Raw genomic sequence first — 20,004 nt, 5'->3', positions numbered from 1 at the left:
TAGCGTGGAGAGCGAACTTTAAATTCCGCGTCGGTAAAACAGTCAACGCATTTGATTGATGCGCATTGTGTCCAGGTGCGGCGTATTAGAAATGTTAACAATAATAAAAAAGAATTTATTATATTAATTAGAAAACGAAAGTAAAATGTAGAATAAAAATACGTGTACTTATATACTTACTTAATTAATATGAGAAAATGTTTATTATTATCGTACAGAGAAATGTATATATTATAAATATATATTTATAGGTGTCGGAAAAAAATTCAAATTAAATAACCTATTTTCGTATTTTGCAGTTGAATGTTTGTTACGACGATTTTTTACACTTTTCCTTGTCATCTTGTATATGATTACATAATAAATGATACTAGATGTCTAACTTATTACATAAAGTAATGCAAATGTATACATTTAATAGTCACTATGTTTGTACGCTAGCAAATTATGAGGTAACTTTTGTATGTATAACATTTACTTTAGTTATCTAAAATTATTGAAAAGTTAGCTTTGTAAGTAGCATATATACATACATATAATCATGGAACACAAATTCAATAATATCCTTCATGATGATAATTCATACAAGGTATATTATTCTCACTTATTTTGTTTTAATCAAGAAACAATATGTAAGAAGTTGTTATCATTCATGTACCGATTATTGTAAGAAGTTGTTATCATTCATGTACCGATTATATTTGCAGGCTGCTTTGAAAGCATTATGTAATTTACAAAGCAATGCTCATTATTTAAAATCAGCAGTAAAAAACAATCCGAATGATTTTAATAAATTATCTGAAATAAAAAAATATTTACTCCGGTAATGATTCTTTCTTTTTGTTATCTTAGATAATAATCTAATACATTTATAATACTTTCATTAAAATATAATTTTTATAGATGCGATATTACATCTGAAAAGTTGGATACTTTATCTGTTATACACGTAACAGGTACAAAAGGAAAGGGTTCCACTTGTGCATATACCGAAGCTATCTTGCGCGAACAAGGCTTTAGCACAGGATTCTTCAGTTCTCCACATTTGATTACCGTGAGAGAACGTATAAGAATAAATGGACAACCAATAAGTCAAACGCATTTCAGCCGACAATTTTGGAAAGTTTATAAGAAACTAGAAGATATGAAAGAACATGAATTTGATATGCCTATGTATTTTAAATTTTTAACAGTTTTAATGTTTAACATATTTTTAGATGCTAACGTGGATGTTGCTATAATTGAAGTTGGAATTGGGGGGGAACAGGATTGTACAAATATTGTAAGAAATCCTGTCTGTGTGGGTATAACTAGTTTAGGATTAGAGCATACATCTTTGTTAGGTAATACTATTGAGGAGATAGCTTATCAAAAGTCCGGAATTTTTAAGCCAAAAACCTCTGCTTTCACCGTTCCACAGCTACCTCGAGCAATGCGCGTATTAGAAAAGAGAGCTGTAGAAAAGAATTGTACGTTACATCTTGTTCCTCCCTTTGAAGAATATAGATGGGAAAATCTTTCACCTATTCTGAAGATAACAAGTAATATACAACAACAGAATGCATCCTTGGCTATTCAAATGGCTACTACGTGGATGACTAAAACAGATAAATATTCAGATATTCTGTATAATGCTGAAAATGGTAATAAATTTTACAACAAGTATAAAGAAAATACTCAGCTAAGTACAGTCATAAAGCCAAACATAACATTCATGGATAAAATTGCAGTAGGTATATCTTCTTGTAAATGGCCAGGTAGAATGCAAATTTTAGAAAGTAGTATTGCTAATTTTTTCTTAGATGGTGCACACACGATTGAAAGTATCGAATGTTGTATTTCTTGGTTTAACGATATAACTAGTAAAAGTAGGGAGAAAAGGTTTCTAATTTTTAATACATCCGGGACTCGGGATTCGGAAAAATTATTAACACCGTTAAAATCTTTACGTTTTTCCAAAGCATATTTTGTACCAAATTTTGCGGGGATTCAAAGTATAGACGATGAAACGAACTGTTCGTCGATGGATGAACAAAGACATAAGTGTGAAATTAATGCCAATATATGGGGAACGGATTCACTAGTTAAAAACAGCGTTAATGAAGTTTTGCAGGATATAAAAAAGAACTTTGAAAAAGAAGTTAATCGCGATAACGACGAAAAATATCAAATACTTATTACGGGATCGTTACATTTAGTAGGTGCAGCTCTTACTATTTTAGATCGAAATTTAACGATGAGTTCGCAGTTTTAACGGAATGTACATAATAGTAATATTTTTCTTCTTTCTTTCTTTCTTTCTTTTTTTTTACAAACAGTAGAATTATATATTAAATAACTATAATAACAGTTGTATGAATTCATGATTTAGTAATGAAATATTGTATCATTACTTCGATGACAATCATTAAGTACTCGTTGATATTTTTTCTTAACAATTTTTATCTCTTTTTTTTTTTTTTTCTTTCTTTCTTTTTTTTTTGTACTTTCGTATAAATATGTTTTTCATAAAACTACGTAAACGTAATGTTATAATAATTTGTACATGTGACAAGCAAGTGTTATATACGTTCACGTATGACATACAAAATACGTGATGTTAAAATAAGAATTGAGAAAGTGTTTAAAACATTTTTGTATGGTAATCTAATTCTGATTCTGCTTCTGTGTCAGATAAACTTAAAGAAACACCAGCTCTTCCTCGCATACGGCTGTCGTCAGGACTCTGAAATATGTATATAAAATATTATACAATGTTTCAAAAGCATACAAAGATATTTTTTATACTGCGTGTTGCGTGTAATCAGTTTTTAGTTGAATATTAAACATTATTTGAAAAAGATTGTAGACTAATCGTAAGAATAGAGATGAATACCTGGTCTAAAATACCGGCAGTGGGTTCAGAGGCATAACCTACTTCTTGTGCATCTTCCTCTAAATCCGCCTCATATTCTTCTAATTCATCTGTATCAGTATCAATATCCAAATCAACGTATCGATTCCCTCTGGAGACTTTGCAAACCATTTGAGCCAAATCTGTAAACGTATACGAAGAGAGGGACTGCTGATTCGCCGCTTGATGTTTTGCACGTAAAGCCCGTGCATTTTCTCTATCGGCATTAAATCTAGGAAGAACTCCAGCTTTCGATTGTCCTTCGAAATATGTTTTCCCTGTAAATATATAGTAATAAGAAGCTTCACAGATATTGCGCCTCACATTAATTTTCATTTGTACAGATGGACGACACAAGTAATTAATATTTACCGTGTTGATATCCGACATCTTTAATTTCATCAAAATTAGTAAACTGAAGAGTTTTATATTTGTCAATTGGAGGCCTGATATATTCACAATAATCGGAGTTTTTAACTTCTTCTAGTTGTCGTACACAACTCACGTATGCCAATCTGGACTGTATATCAGGTAAATTTGGAACTTTAACAGGGGTGGCGAAGGGATTCCATCGTTTCCATAATAACCACCAACCGGATAAAGAGTCTCCGTAATTTGTTAAGTCTGTATCGTCTTGTGACCCAACATCAATCGCCAAAATGTGATGCGCTCCCTGCCTCAACATTTCGTCAGCTTGAAACAAACAGATTATAAAACTGTACGTTGAAAATTGATCGCGCTACCGATACCATTAATATCTATGATAAAATAAACAATACACGTTTAAGATACCTGGCACGTTATTAACATAACACCCATCGACCAAAAGATGCCCGTCAAGAGGGTCGCAAATAGGAGGAAAAACCCCCGCAATCGTCATACTGGCTCGAATGTATCTCCATAGTAAACCTGAGTTGACTTAGCTATTCAGAATTTGACAAATGCATCTTTTATCAACGGGAGTGAGCTTTTTTTATTATTTTCAATATTCAAATTTAAATTATTCTTTTATCGAATCGTTATAAATTAAAGAAAAAGAAAACTGGGTAACAAATACACCGTTATCTATTCGTTGATGTATAACTACTTATAATGTCCAGGTAATTGTATGGAATGAAAAGAAAAAAGAAAAAAGAAAAAAGAAAAGAAAAAAGAGGATAATGATAAATTTAAACATAACATGACATGATATAACAAACTTAGACACGCTTTGTTAACGTATCGTTGAAATTACCTGGAAGGTTATTGACGTACCCGCCGTCGAGCAGGAGATGGCCATCAACTGGGTCACACATGGGGGGCATGTAACCAGACAAAGACATCGAAGCCCGAATATACCGCCACAGCGATCCTAAACACGACGAATTAAGTTCTTTAATTTATGTTCGCGTATTTCATTTCGATACTTCCTACGCTCGTTTACGCTACAATAAGTATCGGTAGCTTCAAGCTCTTTTTAACCATTATTCAATTAAGCATATACAGGAAGATTGTTATTTATACATTTATGTTTCGAATAAAAAAAATAATGTTCGATAATTTTTTTTCCTGTTCTTTTTAACAAACGATACAGAACGGAGAGTACGTCAACAACGATTTATTCAGAAAGCTCACTCCCGCTGTTCAAGCTTATTTCTATGCGATGCTCTCTACAGTAGCACATATTTAAAGATAAGAAATTTTGGGTTTAAAAATAAAAACTTTGGATTAGCATAATTGCGAGCGCTACAAATTGCACGAAAACAGCGAGAGAGTTTCCAGTTGTTTAAGGTGCAAGGAATTTAAGTTTCGTGTGTTAAATATATACTTAATCAAAGAGAACTGGAAACTATCAATGCTTTTTAAAATAATGCGTTGAACATTTTGTTTCTATACAGACCGTGCGTGTGCGTACGCATACAGGAATCAGTGATATCGGTGGTTATTATAAAGTACGGTAACCACAGATCTTCTATATACGTATCTCCGAATGTTGTTTGAATCGTTTTATTAAAATCCTTTCCTGAAAACATGGATGTTACTGGATATGTCAGATCCATTATTTGTCTCCACCACTGTGTCATTTTCTGTAACAAACAATGTACGAATCACACATTTAAATGTATATGTTTATGTTTATGTTTATGTTAATTTAAAATTTTAAATGTTAATACCTTGGACCATTCACGTGCTTTTTGAGTGGTTGTTGTAATATTCTTTTCCATGCACCACAGTGCACCCATAAATGCTCCAATACTAACTCCACCAACCATATCAATAGGTATACCAGCTTCGAGAACTGCTTTGAGCATTCCTACGTGCGCCGCACCTCTAGCACCACCACCACCGAGCACAAGCCCTACCGAAGTTCCGGTTAACCAACGAGCAAGTCTACTAAAATCGCTATGCACGTTTGGTTCAGACATAAGAACTTTCGAATACAGTTCGTTCTAAAAGAAAAATAATAATAATAATAATAATAAGAAGAAGAAGAAGAAGAAGAAGAAGAAAATGGAAATTAAATTATTATAAACCGTTTTATACGTTATATCTTACAATTCTATACTGAGATCTTCTTGTAAACATTCGTTTGGGACACTGAATATGATGATGACTAGAAACCCAAGATCTCATATTTAACCATTGTACTGTATTTGAAGGCCGTTGCCCACCTTCTCTGTGCAAAAGTACCAATTCTTTCTGCGTTCTCATCACTAAACGTTCAACTTCTCGTTCAGTTCTACCTATAGACGGAGGTCGATCCCCTAGTCCTACGATAAGAATGCAATCAGCTTGTCGGACACACCGTTGAGTCCACAGTGTATATGTCGAATCACATTGGTATAATGAAATTCGGTGCTGATCTTCTTGCTGTGCAAGCCACGAAGTTAATCGATATTCATTTACAGGTTCCATGATAGTACTACCTAATGTCTATCGATAAGAAGAAGGAAAAAGAATAACTCATCATCTCTACCTGTGTAGGAATCGAAGAAATTTCTGATCGATCTTAATTATACTTACTTTGCGAACGACTTCTGAGGTGAGACGTAAACACGGCCCAATAGCGCATAATGAATGATAAAGTTCATATGTAAATGCAGTTAATGGTACATCATCGGATACTGGAACTATTGCGACAGTTGAAAAATTCACTTGGGCTGGTCTTGCATCGACTGTCGCAGCAGCTCGTCTATCGATCAATGTAGATATATTTAGGTGATTTGACAAAAAAAAAGAAATATGTACGATCATAAGAAAACATTTTAGGTACGTACTGTGTATCGTTACTACCGTTCTTTGCGTGTGCTTGTTGCCAAGTGCCAAGAATACGATGTCCAAGTAAATTTATCAGTCGTGTAACTACTATCGGGAAACGTAGTTTAATAACATTAAATAATCCTTCAGGGAGTTTTGCTAGCTCAGAGTCTCGTACTGCCATTACTGTTGTTGATCGTGGAGTCTGAGTGACCATTTCTACGATACCAACTAGATCTCCTTTACCATACTCCGCAACGAGTTCTTTTTTCCCGTTTGTATACGTAATTACTGATCGTAATCGACCACTTAGAACGATGAAAGTCGAATCAGATTCATCTCCTTGTCTATATACTGCCCTACCACTTTCTAGGAAAAGCCAATCGAGAGCAAAATCGACCTTTGAAAGATTAATAAAAATAAAAATTAAAATTAAAATTAAAAGAATAAATAAAAAGTGTATTTTTACCTGCCGTACGAAGGGACTAAGTCTTCGAACAACCGAGTGAGCTACATGTAATACAACAGTAGGTTGTTCTCGCATAATAGCGAAAAATGTTGGTTTACTAAGAAGAGCTATGCGACTAGGATGTTTCGCTCTAATGGTATAAAAAGAAGGTTCTCCAGTCAATACAGCTAGTCCTCCGACTATTTCACCTTGATGAGCACTAAACATGTGGACTTCTTGACCTATGTCTCTTCCCTCTGAAACGCGTTGACTAACTAATAATGCACCAGATACAACATAGACAAGTGCAACATCCTAGAGAAAAGATAAGAAAACAATAGAATCTGACATGAGAAATATCATCATTAATATGTACATACGTATGTATTATAAACTTTCACAAGTATGGAATTACAACCTTATGAGATTCTTCCTTCATTAAGTAAGTTCCAGCTGGTACTTCTCTGATTTGAACCTTGCCATCTTTCAATATAGAGTCATCTTCTAAGCCAAGTTCTCTAACAAATGCTTCTGTAGCTATCTGCACAAGATGTGCATCATCGAGTTGCTGCTGAATTGGTTCGATCGTGGTAGACCGTTTTTTGTTCTGATGAGAATTTCCAGTGTGTACAACGTCCGGTTGTGATCCATGTTGCGATTGTTGCGGTGTCATGGTCGAAGAATTCGGCCAGTGAGAATCGCATTCTGGCACCATGTCTGCTGTGTTCTGACCTGATTGTGAACTTAAATTTTCATTTTTCCAATCAAGATTAGTTTTTGACCTTTTATGAAAGAAATGTTAATACAAATGTAATACATTCTTCTTTCGATTATTTCGATTATTTCGTTCAACTTACCGTCGACTTATAACAATAGGTACAGATTGATGACTATTTAACGAACAAGTTTCACGATGAGGTATTTCACTCGAAGCATGTTGTTCCGATGAAGTGGTTGCAGGCGCGCTGAACTGATTTTCTGCACTTTGGCTAGTAAAACTTTCTTTTGTTCTCGATCTAACCGGAGATCCAGAAAATGGGCTCTGTTTCTTTTTATGCGTTCCTTGATTAACTAATTCCGCAGATAGCCCAAGATACTGATGTAAAGCAGTAAAAGTGACTCTCTGAAGGCGAACCATAATGACCTGGATAACTCGAACAAATGCATCAGGATGATCTTGAAAAACCTAGAACGGAGAACTCGGAACATATAAAAGATAAATTATTAATTGTAATATGTATACAAATGGTTTGTACCTCTTGAAATGCACTCATTGGTAACTTAACTACGATAGAATCCTCGACAGCTCTAGCGGATACTGTTTTATAGGTACTTGTATGCCCAGTAAGTACATCGGTAAAACTAAGAAGACTAGTGACCGATTCTCCTGTTTTTACAAGCTTTAACGATATCTGAGAACCATCAGGTCCTGTGATATAAACATTAACCAAGCCTTGCTGTACAATAAATAAATTTTCATCAGGATCTCCAATTTTAAATAAAGTACTTCCAGCTGGTAAATTCATAATTTCCGTATGTTTGCATAATTTTAAGAAAACAGGTTTTTCAAAATGACCAAATACTCTAATACTTTGTAACATATACAAAGCATCGGGTGGTACTCTATCTCCAGGGCCTAAGTCTTCTTCTAAATATTCAGCAGGTGGTTCCAGTACCTATTTAAATAAAGAAAGGTAACAGAAAATATAAATAGAATAGATTAAAAATGAAGAGAAAGGGAACAAAATGGAAATACTTTTAGTTGTAGGGGCACCGTATCTTTCTTCAGCTGTAAAAGTCTTCGCGCAAATCGCATAACAGCCTTTCTTTTTTTCCCTTGTCCAGTTGCGTGTACTTGTCCACTGATCGATTTTGCTTTGCGTAACATCTTTCTTCCATAGAAAAGTAATTTGTCTCTTTTTCTGAATCTGGGTTTGCCTGTACCTACTCCAACAAATTCTTTTACTTCTGGTAGAAATTCTTTGTTTTTCCATTTTCGAAGAATGATTATCGATATAATTAATACAATTAACAGAATAGATATTATGATTATAAATAAGGTCTTTGATGTTTGATATTCTGTGATTAATTTGCCAATCCATCTTGATAAAATAAAAGATCCTAGGTTCTCGTTGTATTTATTAAATAATTCCACCACCTAAAAGATTAATAATAATTAAGTAAATTGGTAACGATCAACTTGTTGGTGAAAAAAAAACAAAACGTTTTGTATACGCTTAGCGTTTATAACTCAATAACAGACAAAAGATAAAAGAAACATTATAAAGGTAATATGTACATATGTATATACGACCTCCATAGTGGGTATTCATTTCTTCCATTAAACTGTAGTAGAATTTTGGAGGAAAAACACGTCACGAACTCATAAGTAAAGAAACAGATGCAAATGTAAAATAGACGAATGAAACAATGTTTATTGCTTCTATGCAAGAGATCACTTGTCTAAATAATCTGAATTAATGACCTTCGATACTTTGCTCGAGTCATCCAGCGCCATTTTAGTCTTTTTTACGTTTAGACGATGCTCGAGCGCCCTCGAGAGGCAATAATTTTGAAACTACAATCTGCAATCTATTTCATCTATGGATATTGCTTTCGAAAAACATGGCGTTGTGCTCGTTCTATTTAATACACGTGTTTGAGATCAGAATTGTGACAAGTATATTTAATCTTTAGCGAAATGTTAGTTTGATCGTTGATATCAGAATAATTTTATTGAACGCAAAATGACATCAAAAAGTATAGTTTTTTATTTTTTCATTGTACAAATATATATATATGTATGTATAGTTTAAAATTGATTTACTAAAGATGCAATTACTTACAGAAAGCAGATACCATGATCAAGCACCTATTAGTAAAGAAAAATTAGAGAAATATGGTAAAGGTAAAGGAGTTGACGTACAACGAAGAACATTTACAATAAAGAACAAGATCTTAAGACAAAAATTAAGAAGAAAAGAAAGGATTATTGACGATACGATAAAGGACACTGCTCGTACTGAATTACTTTTAACAGAAGAGTATGGTTGTTTAGAGGCTGATTCGGGAGAAACAACATTACAGTATAAACAAAGAGAAATTGCAAACAACGTAGATATAACCAGTGCATCCAAACACTTTACACTGGACTTGGAATTTGGGCCATATTATATTAAATATACAAGAAACGGCAGACATTTAGTTTTAGCTGGAAGAAAAGGACACGTAGCTGCTTTTGATTGGGTCACAAAAAAATTGGCATGCGAAATGAATGTTATGGAATCTGTGCACGACGTGTCGTGGTTACACGTAGAAACAATGTTTGCGGTAGCACAAAAGGATTGGGTGTATATATACGACAATGTCGGAATCGAACTTCATTGTCTGAAAGCGATGCATAGAGTTAATAAATTGGAATTTTTACCTTATCATTTTTTACTCGCTAGCGCATCTAAAGAAGGTTTCCTCGTATGGCTAGACGTTTCTATAGGCAAATTTATATCCAGCTTCAATTCTAAAGTGGGAAACGTAGCAGTGAGTATAAATATATGTAATGATATTTATGTATGTAGAACGTTTAATAAAAAGGTAATGACATCGTTTTATAGGTAATGACACAAAATCCGAGTAACGCGGTACTTTGCGTGGGTGACACGAAAGGAATAGTTTCTATGTGGTCCCCGAATAGTTCGAAACCGTTAGCAAAAATGTTATGTCACACTCAAGCGGTAAATAGTTGTACCGTTCATCCATATGGAACTTATATGGCGACCAGTTGTGCAGCTGGATACGTGAAGGTGTGGGATATCAGACAGTTGGCTGGTCCAGTAAATAATTATCGTGCACGTACCGCCGTTAATCATTTATCTTACAGCCAACGAGGTCACTTGGCAATGGCAATGGGAAATGTAGTAGAAGTTTATCGGTAAATTTTCAATGATAATCTAAATCTAAATTTATGTAATAATAAAAGTTGTACATGTACATATAAAATGATAAATTTCTTCTTTTCTAGACCTTTTGCAGAAGAAACAAAACCGTATTTGCGTCATAGAGATAAGCGAGGTGTAACTAGTATGCAGTTCTGTCCATACGAAGATATCTTGGGTATCGGTACAACCGGAGGAATTTCTTCCCTCTTGATACCCGGAAGCGGAGAAGCAAACTTTGATGCTCTTGAGAACAATCCTTTCCAGACTAAGAGTCAGAGACGCGAAACCGAAGTGAAGGCATTACTGGATAAAATTCAACCAGAGTTAATTTCTTTAGATCCGATTACAATAACAGAAGTAGATGTGCCGAGTTTGAAAGATAAGATAGAGGCAAAGAAGAAACTTTTGGTAAATTAGTAAATTAGTAAATTAGTAAATTAGTAAATTAAAATTTAAGTTACTGCAATTTTATATGTAGTTGAATTGTTTCAATCTTTTTGTAGCATCTTAAACCGAAAAATATAGACTTTAAGCCTCGCAGAACAAAAGCTAAGGGAAAAGGAGGAACGGCTAAAGTAATAAAAACTAAGAAAATTTTGAAGGATTTAAGCAAACGGGTAAGTAACGAGTATTTATTAGACGGTAAGCAATAATAAAATACTAAAAAAAGAATCGTTTCAGGAAAGCATTGATATACTTGGTCGTGCAGATGTTCTTCGATCAGAAACGAATAAGATAGAAGAACCTAAAAAGGATTATGGAGTACTGAATAGGTTTTTATCAAAATCTAGTAAGAACCAGAACTGGTAATGTAAGTCAGTATACGTATTTCTTTATGTTCTCGTACAGAAAGTTATTATTATTATTATTATTATTACTATATTTCTCACTATTTTCATTTTCAGAAACAGTTTATAATATGTTAATAGAAAAGAAATTAATTGATTAATTGTATGTATCGCGTTAAAGTAACAAGGAATTTAATAAAGGTAAGCATTTTATATTTGTCTTGCTATAATTTAATAATTGTTACGTTCGGGGGGGGGGGGGAATAAATTATTTGATTAATTCTGGAAAAGGGTGCGAGTAAATTCAATGTAATCCAATGCCCCTGTAATTGGTCGTTCTGTTTTTGGATCAACGTAAGGTTTCATGCGAGCTACGCAGTAATCGGCCATTTCCTTGGTAAGGTTCTAAAAAATGTATATAATGCATCGTTAATATATACGTAAGATATATATGTATAGAAAATTGTAGATTTTCTACTTACAGCATATAATTCCTCTTTCGTAACGTATGGTCGATCTGCAGCGGTAATCGCACGGAATGCATTTTCTATTTCTTCAGAACTCTGTACGTTTTCTGTTTCCTTACTAATCATGAAAGCCATGTATTCTTGCAACGATACGTAACCGTCTCTATTAGGATCGACGATATCAAGAATATTTTCGAATTCCGGATCAGGCTGACCTTCTTCCACCATTGGTAAATCGTAACCCAACGCTCTCAAGCATGACTTGAATTCTTGATGATTAAGACGACCACTCTTGTCTTTGTCGAAATGTTTAAACATCATAGAAAATTCTTTCAGAGCATCTTCGGAAACACCCGACTGATTACGCGCTTGTATCTGCTGCTCCAAGTTGTGTTGCATACGCATTCCCAATTGATCTAATTGATCCCATTGTTGCGCCAATCCTACGGTACTGTGTTCCGTGTAACGATTGTCCAAAATTAAATGTTCCTCCAAAATTGCTCCTAGGTCTTCAATCTTTTTTAGATCTTGTCGACGCGCACGAACTTCTTGAGTCTTTCTCTGTATGAATAATGTATAAAATTTGATTACTTTACAGGAATTTTACAATGAAACTAGACGAACCTAGTGCGTACCTTTGTTGCTTCCAATTGTTGTTCCAGTGATCCTGAGCCTTCCATCATGGATGTTCTGTAAAATAAGATTATTAGTTTAAAACCACCACCATATGGATAGGATTCATGATCTCGAGGATTTTTGTTGCGAAATAAAAAATAAAAAATAAAAAATAAATACCTTGTCTCTGCTAGCCATTGATGGAACGCGTTGGCGTGTTTAGCAAATTCTTTACGTAATTTGTCGTTTTCTTCTTGCCGTTGAGCTTCTTTCGCAAGCTCGACGTCGCGTTCTTTGATGATCTTTTGCAAGTTGCGCCATGTGTCTTCCAACGCTTCCATGGTGAACCAGGTGTACGGATTGGGACCAACGTTGAAATTTTTAATTTGTCTGTCAAGACCTGCGAGAGCCTCGAAATCCGCTTCAGCGGAAGATAAGCTTGCCTGGAATTGTGCGTGCGCTTCTCGAAGAGCGCGAATCTCCTCGATGCTATTGCAGCGGACAGGATCGGTTAGATCTTCTTCAGCATTTTCGAACCAGGAATTGAAAGCGGACGCTTTTTTCGCGAACGTCAGATACAACTCTTCGATTTGTCTGAACTGATCCTGCATTCTTAGCAAACGTTGCTTGCGTGCATCAGAATCAGCCAAAAGTTTCTGCCAGCGTGCAATCACGTCTGCGTGACGTTTCTGAATACTAGGTGTCTGATCGTGTCCAGAATCCACCAACATCTCCTTCAAGGAAGTGATGTTTTGTATTCCTTCGTGTTCAAAGGCATGGAGTCCCGCGTCGAAGGTCTCCTGCTTGGTTAATAAGGTTTGAACGGTGGACAGGTCTCGGCCAAATTCTTCGGAACGAACATGGGTCTCTTTGTCCGCTATCCATGACTCGACAACGTCAGCCTTCCACATAAACTGTAGGTAAGCCGAATTATCATTAAGTCGGGCTTTTCTTCTGGCTGCAAGAGCACCAAGCTGTTCCAGTTTATTCCGAAGCTGGCCGCATCTTTGACCTATCGCATCTGCACGGTGATTTCCGGCTTGGATCAACGCTTCACCAGCTTTACAAATATCCTTGCACCGTTCACCGTGAGCGGCAAAATCGGTTTCAAAGGCATCGTGTTTCTTGAGCAAACCCTGAACAGCAGCCATCGTGTCGCCGTAATCCTCGACCGAAAGCAACTGTTGTTTCTCAGTGATCCAAGCTTCTTCCTCTTCGACTTTGGCGAGGAACTGTTGATACGTCAGCGATTCGTCTAATTTTTGTCCTCTGTTAGCAGCCAACTGTTTTAATTCGGCCCATGCCTGGTTCAACAGCTTGAGACGTTGCTCGATCTCTGGTACACCCAAGTTCGAAACGTCCATCAATTTCTCTCCCGCTTCTTGAACAGCTTGTATAGCAGGTTCGTGACTTCCTAATTCCGCCTCTAACCTCTTGTGTTTCTTTTTAAGGTTCTGCACGCCGGTAAGATCACGACCATAATCGTCGGAGCCAACGAGAAGCTTCTTCTCTTTGATCCAAGACTCTTCGTCGGCGATGTCTCTGAAGAATTGATGCAACGTATTCGCTTCGTTCAGCCTGGCTTGTCTGTGAGCCGCAAGGTTACGAATCCTTTCGTAACGTTCGTTTATACTTTGTCGTTTCTCCTGAATACCCGCCGCATCGAATTGTCCGCTCTCGATCAGAGAATCAGCCTGACCGTTCATGTCTTTGATTCTTTCTTCGTGCGCTTGAATATCAGCCTCGACCAATTGGTGTTTCTTCATCAAATTCTGCACAGAGGCTAGATCTTTGCCCGCGTCCTCGGACGTGAGCAAACTTTCAACTTCTCCCAGCCAAAAATCAAGATCCTTAACCGCAGCGATGTAGGTGCGTTGTTTGTTAGCCTCTTTAAGTTTCATCGATTTTTCGGTCGTCTTTTGAGTCAGATATTCCCATTGATCGGCAATGGAGGCTAATCTTTTCTGTACCGCGTCCTCCGAACCGGCACACTGATGTTTATCGATCAAGTTACCACCCATAGCGAGGACCGATTGAATTCTGTCCGCGTTCGCAGCCAGCTCGGCCTCGAACGCTTGATGTTTCTGATGTTTCGACTGAATGTTTGCCGGATCTTTGTAGTTCTCCTCGGTAGCCAATTGCAGCTTCTCGGCGATCCAATTTTCCATTTCATCAGCGTCCCGCGAGAATTGCTGGAGAGTTTGAGATTCTCCAAGCTTGGATCGTTTCTCGATAAGAGCATCCTTAAGATGTTTCCAGCGATCGAGAACTTGACAACGCCTTTCATCGATCGGTTTCGCCGCATAATGTTCCGCAGCGATCAATTGATCCGCCAGGGTCTGTAAAGTACCAATCTTCTCCTCGTGCGCGTTGATGGCTTTATCAAAATCTTCGTGTTTCTTGATCAAAGCCTCCACGTTGTCGCTACTGTCGACGGTGTCCGCGCTGCTCAAGAACGCTTCTCTCGCGCTCATCCAGTTTTCAGCTTGTTCGCAGTCCCTACAAAACAATTGTAACTCGAGATTCTGATCGAGCTGCATGCGTCGTTGTATCCAAGCTTTCTCCAATTCTTGACGCGCCTCGGCCATCGATTCTAGTTTCTCTTGAATCTCGACGCTGGCATAATGACTGGATTGCAATAATTGCTGGCCAAACAGCTCGAACGCTTGGAACGTGCCTGCTCTGGCATCGATTTCCGTTCGATGTTCCTACAAAAACATAACGATGAATGAAATCGAATGAAATCGAATGAAATCGGACGAAACATTTTATATCGACACTGTATTAAGCGAATACTAAAGCAGGCGTTAATATACATATATTTATTATTGCAAAACATTTACTCGCACGAAAACAACAACGAAAGAGTGATTAATCGATTAATACGAGTATAACAAGTATTATATTTTCTTTCTTTCATGCTCGAAACACTATGATACCTCTGGAAGAACGCCGTATCGCGCGTCTATCTCGGCTCTGTGATTCTATAATTGAAATTACACTACTCGTGAACCAGGGACGACGTACATACATACATACATACATACAATATACGCATTATTAAGTATGTAGCATCCAACTCACCTGATGACGTTCCAAAAGAGCTTCCGCTCCGGTTACATCGGAAGCCAATTCTTCGGAAGCGACCAGACCCATCATCGAATTTATCCAAGCCATTAGATCTCGATAATCGCTGAGGAATCGTTGCAAATCGTATGAATCCAACAATTTCTCTTTTCTACTGTTAGCCTTTGCCGTTAATTGGGTCCATTCCTCGTTGATCTCTTTCTGTTTCGCGTACGTTTGTTCGGCTGTTTCAGGATGCGATTGCATCAAACGATTTGCCGTTTCGTCCAGTTGCTTTATTTTGTCTCCCAACGCGGCCAAGTCTCTCTCGAGACCCTCGTGTTTACGTTGCAGGGCCTGCACGCTACGCAGATCCTTTCCAAGATCGTCGTTGTTCAACGCGGCATCCTTTTCACGGATCCAATCCTTCGTCTCGTCAACGTCGCGATGGAAACGCTGCACCTCGTGAGCCGAACCCAACTGATTGGCGCGTTCAGCGGTCAGAGTCTGCAAGCTGGTCCACTTCTCGTTCAAGTCCTGTATCTGGGTCTGAATCTTGAGCGCTGCTTCAGTTTGTCCAAGACTCATCAATTGTACGGCAATCTCGTTCATTTCTGCCAATCGCACTTCGTTCGCCTTCAGATCGGCTTGAAAATCGTCGAATTTTTTCTGCATCACCTCCACCTGCTCCAGGTCCTCGCCAACGTCCTGAACTTGCGCGTGATTCTCCTTGTCCTTGATCCAAGTGGCCAATTCCGCGGCTTCTCTCACCAATACGTATGCCTTGGCGGTTTCGTTAAGCTTGTTCTGTCGTTCGCGTGCCAATCGGAGAAGATCCTCGTACTGTGCCTCGATCTGGGACTGTCTGGCAGCGATCGAACTCTGTTCTCGGGCCAGATTCTGCTGCGACGCGGTCAAACCTGCCTCGGGTTCGACCCGTTTCACGTAAGCGGCCGGAACGAATCCTTGACGATCGTTCACCTCGACCTTCCACCAATCCTTGTTGTTTGAGTTCAACAGAGTCAAGGTATCACCTTTCTTCATCGACACCTCACGCGGCGATTTTTCCGTGTAATCGTAGAGAGCGACGACACATTCCTTACCGGTAATGTCGATCGTCGGTGTTTCCTGTTGACGACAGGACGCTGCCTGTTCCCTCAGGGCTGCTATAGTGCTAGCGAACGCTTCCAAATCGCTGACCAGTGCCTCGTGTTTCTTCAAAAGAGCCTCCGAACTATCCTCGTCCTTTCCGTAATCACCGTTCATCACGATTGGTCGTTTCTCCTTCATCCAGGACTCAGCCTCGTTCGCGTCGGCAAAATACTGATGAGCTTGAAGAGAGTCGTCCAGATCGTTCTTCCTCTGCCTTGCTTTCTCTTTCAACTGACCCCAATGTTCGTCCAACGCGGCCAATCGTTGGCTAATCTCTTCCGCGGCAAAGTGGCTCTCTTGCAGCATCGATGCACCTGCTTGACAGACAGCAGCGACGCGTGGCTCGTGATTGTTTATTTCCGCCAGTACGGCCTGATGTTTCTTTTGTAGATTCTGCACGCCGATCAGATCACGACCACGGTTGGTGGACGCGGCGACCGGTTCCTTCTCCCGTATCCAGGCCTCCTCGTCCTCGATGTCACGAAACAATTGCTGCACCTGCAGGGAATCGAGTAATCGCTGCTTCCGGATACTCATCGGCCGTTGCAAAGCACCGTAACGCCCTTGCAACTGTTCCTGTTTCGCTCTGATGTTGTCCGCGTCAAAGTGACCGGAATTTACAAACTGTTCCGCGGCTTGAGCGATGCTCTCGATCCTATCCGAATGAGAGGCGACGTCCGCTTCGAGGAGGGCATGCTTCTTCTGAAGATTTTGCACGCTGGTCAAGTCTTTCCCGTAGTCTTCCGACATCAGTTGCCCTTCCACTTCGGACAGCCACAATTCGATGTCCTCCACTGTACGATTGAACTGTTGTTGCTGAGACGCTTCTTGCAGTTTCGCGCCCTTCTTCTCGGTAGCGTGGGTAAGACTTTCCCATAGGGACATAATCTCGTCGGTACGTGTTCGAATTCGATCGGTCGCATAATGACCGCTCTTAATCAATTCCTGTCCGGTTGCTACCATCTCTTCCATACGGGTCTTGTTCGCGTTTAATTCTTGCTCAAAGTTTTGATGCTTCTGCACCTTGCCGTTCAAATTCGTAGGATCCAGGTAGCTGTCGTCGGTGGCAAATTTTAATTTCTCGTTAACCCATCCCTTCGTCTCGTCGCAGTCGCGTTCGAATTGTTGCAACTTGTACGCGTCCTCGAGCAGACGCCTTCTTTCGGCCGATTTCTCTAATAGAACACCGCGTCTCTCCAACAGAAGCTGACGTCTCTGTGCAACGTCCTCGGCCGCGTAATGCTCTCCCTCTATTAATTTACCGGCGAAATCGTCCAACACCTTGATCTTCTCTTCTTGGGCTGCCAAAGACTTGTCAAAGTCTTCGTGTTTCTTGATCAGAGCCTCCACGCTATCCAAAGAGTCTCCTAGATCCTCGTTGGCCAAGAACGCTTCTTGTTTTGCCATCCATGCGTCCGCTTGTTCCGTGTCTCTGTAGAACAACTGCAAGTCCATACATTGTTCGTACAAAATCTTTCTATTCTCCCAGAGACTCAAAAGGCTCTGTTTATCCTCCGCGAGAGAATTTAACTTGATAGCTACTTCTTCGGCGGCGTAATGTTTCTTCTCTAGAAGCTTGTTACCAGCCAACGTGGTCGCATCGAAACTGTCAGCCCTCGCGTCGATTTCTCCCTTGTGTTCTTGATGTCTCTCTACCAGAGCTTCCGCGCCAGCTACGTCTTTCGCTAGCTCGTCCGCCGATATAATTGCACGCATGTTGTTCATCCAAGAAACGAGATCTCTATAGTCGGCTAAAAATCTGTGCAAATAGTAAGACTCGTCGAGTTTCAACCGTCGCTCTTTCGCTTTTCCAGTTAGACTTTCCCACGATTGCAAGATCTCCGCTCGTTTACCTTGAATCTGCTTCGAATGATCCGCTTGATGAATAGCCGCCAGCCGATCCGCTTCGGCTCCCAGTGTATAAACTTTATCCTCTAAAGCAGCCAAATCGCGTTCTATGCCTTCGTGTTTTCTTTGCAGAGTTTGTACGCTCGCTAGATCTCGTCCAAAATCATCCGAAGACAGTACAACGTCTTTCTCCGCGATCCAAGCCATCGTTTCGTCCGCATCACGATTGAATCGTTGAATCTCGTGGGCGCCGAAAAGCTTCTCTTGTCTCAATACGGCAAGTTGTTTCAATCTTTGCCAGGATTCGTTCAACTCCTCTTTTCTCCGTAGAATGGTGTCTCGTTCGGGATGTCCATCCAACAAAAGTTTATCCGCCAGCTCGTTTACCTCTGTCACTCTATATTCCTGGCTGGCCATATCCTTTTGGAATTCGTCGAATTTCCTTTGCAACACTTCCACGTGTTCCAAGTCGTGTCCAAACTCGTCGGTCGTTACAAATGCTTCTTTATCGTGGATCCAGAACATTACTTCGTCACAGTGGCGAATAAACTGTACAAGAACCAAGGCCTGTTGTAACTTCAGACCCTTGTCCGCCAATCTAGAGAGCAACAACTCCCATAAACGATGAAGATCCTCTGCAATGTAAATTTACTTATAAATTAAATCGACTCGATTTCTTTCTAGTCCACACAAATCTATTTACCTAATCTTTTACGAATCACGTCGCTCGCAAAGTGATGTTGAGCTATCATTTCTGAACCGGTATTGTCCAACGAAACTATCGCATTCGAATGGGCTGCAACTTCGGCTTCGAACGCTTGATGTTTCTGTATCTTTGCTTGAAGATTAGTTGGATCTTTGTAACTTTCGTCCGAAGCAGCTTGCAGCTTTTCGTAAATCCATCCTTCGAGTTCGTCCGCATCTCGCTTAAAATACTACGGATTTCAAAGAAAACGGATGTCAAAAAGAACAATAGCACAGTGACAGAAAAACAAAAACAATCGATTTTCGGTATTTACCTGAAAGCGACGGGAGTCCTCGAGCTTGTCTCTCTTGTTACGCGCTTCCGCTTTGAAATTTGCATATCTACCAAGGACTTGTTCGCGTCTTTCTTGAATGTCCTCAGGATTCTCCAAAATTTTTACTTCCTTCGGCGTAATCTGATCCATTTTCTACGCCACTTATCTCACGCGCTGTACGTGGAACAACCTCTCTTCTCGTCCAAAATGGCCACAGGGTGTGGCTACATACACAGTCCACTGTCGCAGTAAAAATCAATAATTAAACCTTGACGATGCGTTTCTTTCTTCACGTTTCTCGATATTAATCACCGATTTTTCGAATCGTGTTTCTCTCTTTTTCTTTTTCTTTTTCTTTTTTCAAATTATTTTAATGCGAAACAATGCAAAAACGTCACGTACCTCGCACAATTTCTTCACCTTTGATCGCTCACTAGAACGGACAACGCTCTTCTTATATCGTCTAACGGCGAATGCAATTCGTTCCTGCCCACTACTTGGAGCGCTAGTGTCGTTGCTACATAACACCCCACACC

The 20,004-nt window shown here is 39.0% G+C and overlaps 4 protein-coding genes across 16 annotated transcripts; 2 read left to right on the top strand and 2 right to left on the bottom strand.

The window, feature by feature from the left end:
- The first annotated feature begins 43 nt into the window (after positions 1 to 43).
- On the top strand, positions 44 to 2,470 carry Fpgs1 (Folylpolyglutamate synthase 1). Of its 3 annotated transcripts, XM_034338377.2 has the most exons (4): positions 44 to 224; positions 300 to 452; positions 708 to 823; positions 904 to 2,470. In XM_034338377.2, the coding sequence occupies exons 2-4, from the start codon at positions 375 to 377 to the stop codon at positions 2,252 to 2,254; spliced, it is 1,545 nt and encodes a 514-aa protein (XP_034194268.2). In that variant the 5' UTR covers positions 44 to 224; positions 300 to 374; the 3' UTR covers positions 2,255 to 2,470. The 3 variants fall into 3 exon arrangements, with proteins under 3 accessions (XP_034194268.2, XP_034194269.2, XP_034194267.2); XM_034338378.2 differs by lacking the exon at positions 44 to 224 and having other exon boundaries at positions 309 to 589; XM_034338376.2 differs by lacking the exon at positions 44 to 224 and having other exon boundaries at positions 309 to 823.
- Positions 2,439 to 9,111, bottom strand: sws (patatin like phospholipase domain containing sws). 8 transcript variants are annotated; one of them, XM_076693394.1, is made up of 16 exons: positions 9,064 to 9,111; positions 8,335 to 8,736; positions 7,835 to 8,254; positions 7,436 to 7,764; positions 6,997 to 7,360; positions 6,600 to 6,893; positions 6,151 to 6,530; positions 5,897 to 6,065; positions 5,429 to 5,806; positions 5,047 to 5,322; positions 4,773 to 4,959; positions 4,128 to 4,244; positions 3,686 to 3,802; positions 3,266 to 3,586; positions 2,876 to 3,171; positions 2,439 to 2,725 (listed from the first exon to the last, which is right to left on the bottom strand). In XM_076693394.1, the coding sequence occupies exons 1-16, from the start codon at positions 9,094 to 9,096 to the stop codon at positions 2,624 to 2,626; spliced, it is 4,185 nt and encodes a 1,394-aa protein (XP_076549509.1). In that variant the 5' UTR covers positions 9,097 to 9,111; the 3' UTR covers positions 2,439 to 2,623. The 8 variants fall into 8 exon arrangements, 7 of the variants coding, with proteins under 7 accessions (XP_076549509.1, XP_076549510.1, XP_034194230.1 ...); XM_076693395.1 differs by having other exon boundaries at positions 6,997 to 7,321; XM_034338339.2 differs by having other exon boundaries at positions 8,878 to 9,098.
- A 72-nt stretch (positions 9,112 to 9,183) lies between these two features.
- LOC117610705 (WD repeat-containing protein 46) lies at positions 9,184 to 11,559 on the top strand. Of its 2 annotated transcripts, none has more exons than XM_034338383.2 (7): positions 9,184 to 9,338; positions 9,427 to 10,115; positions 10,190 to 10,506; positions 10,597 to 10,921; positions 11,017 to 11,130; positions 11,195 to 11,324; positions 11,419 to 11,559. In XM_034338383.2, exons 1-6 carry the CDS (start codon positions 9,326 to 9,328, stop codon positions 11,321 to 11,323), a joined length of 1,587 nt encoding a protein of 528 aa, XP_034194274.2. In that variant the 5' UTR covers positions 9,184 to 9,325; the 3' UTR covers position 11,324; positions 11,419 to 11,559. The 2 variants fall into 2 exon arrangements, with proteins under 2 accessions (XP_034194274.2, XP_076549517.1); XM_076693402.1 differs by having other exon boundaries at positions 11,195 to 11,328.
- Positions 11,548 to 20,003, bottom strand: alpha-Spec (alpha spectrin). 3 transcript variants are annotated; one of them, XM_034338335.2, is made up of 9 exons: positions 19,871 to 19,985; positions 19,469 to 19,708; positions 19,153 to 19,384; positions 15,468 to 19,084; positions 15,323 to 15,367; positions 12,564 to 15,091; positions 12,404 to 12,458; positions 11,784 to 12,329; positions 11,548 to 11,706 (listed from the first exon to the last, which is right to left on the bottom strand). In XM_034338335.2, exons 2-9 carry the CDS (start codon positions 19,616 to 19,618, stop codon positions 11,578 to 11,580), a joined length of 7,302 nt encoding a protein of 2,433 aa, XP_034194226.2. In that variant the 5' UTR covers positions 19,619 to 19,708; positions 19,871 to 19,985; the 3' UTR covers positions 11,548 to 11,577. The 3 variants fall into 3 exon arrangements, with proteins under 3 accessions (XP_034194226.2, XP_034194225.2, XP_076549508.1); XM_034338334.2 differs by lacking the exon at positions 15,323 to 15,367; XM_076693393.1 differs by lacking the exon at positions 15,323 to 15,367 and having other exon boundaries at positions 12,404 to 15,091; positions 19,871 to 20,003.
- Position 20,004: the final 1 nt, after the last annotated feature.

This window comes from Osmia lignaria, chromosome 3, assembly GCF_051020975.1.
Source record: "Osmia lignaria lignaria isolate PbOS001 chromosome 3, iyOsmLign1, whole genome shotgun sequence".
NCBI lineage: Eukaryota > Metazoa > Arthropoda > Insecta > Hymenoptera > Megachilidae > Osmia > Osmia lignaria.
The sequence above is the reverse complement of the archived record's forward strand: the minus strand, read 5'-3'. Positions and strand labels throughout refer to the sequence as shown.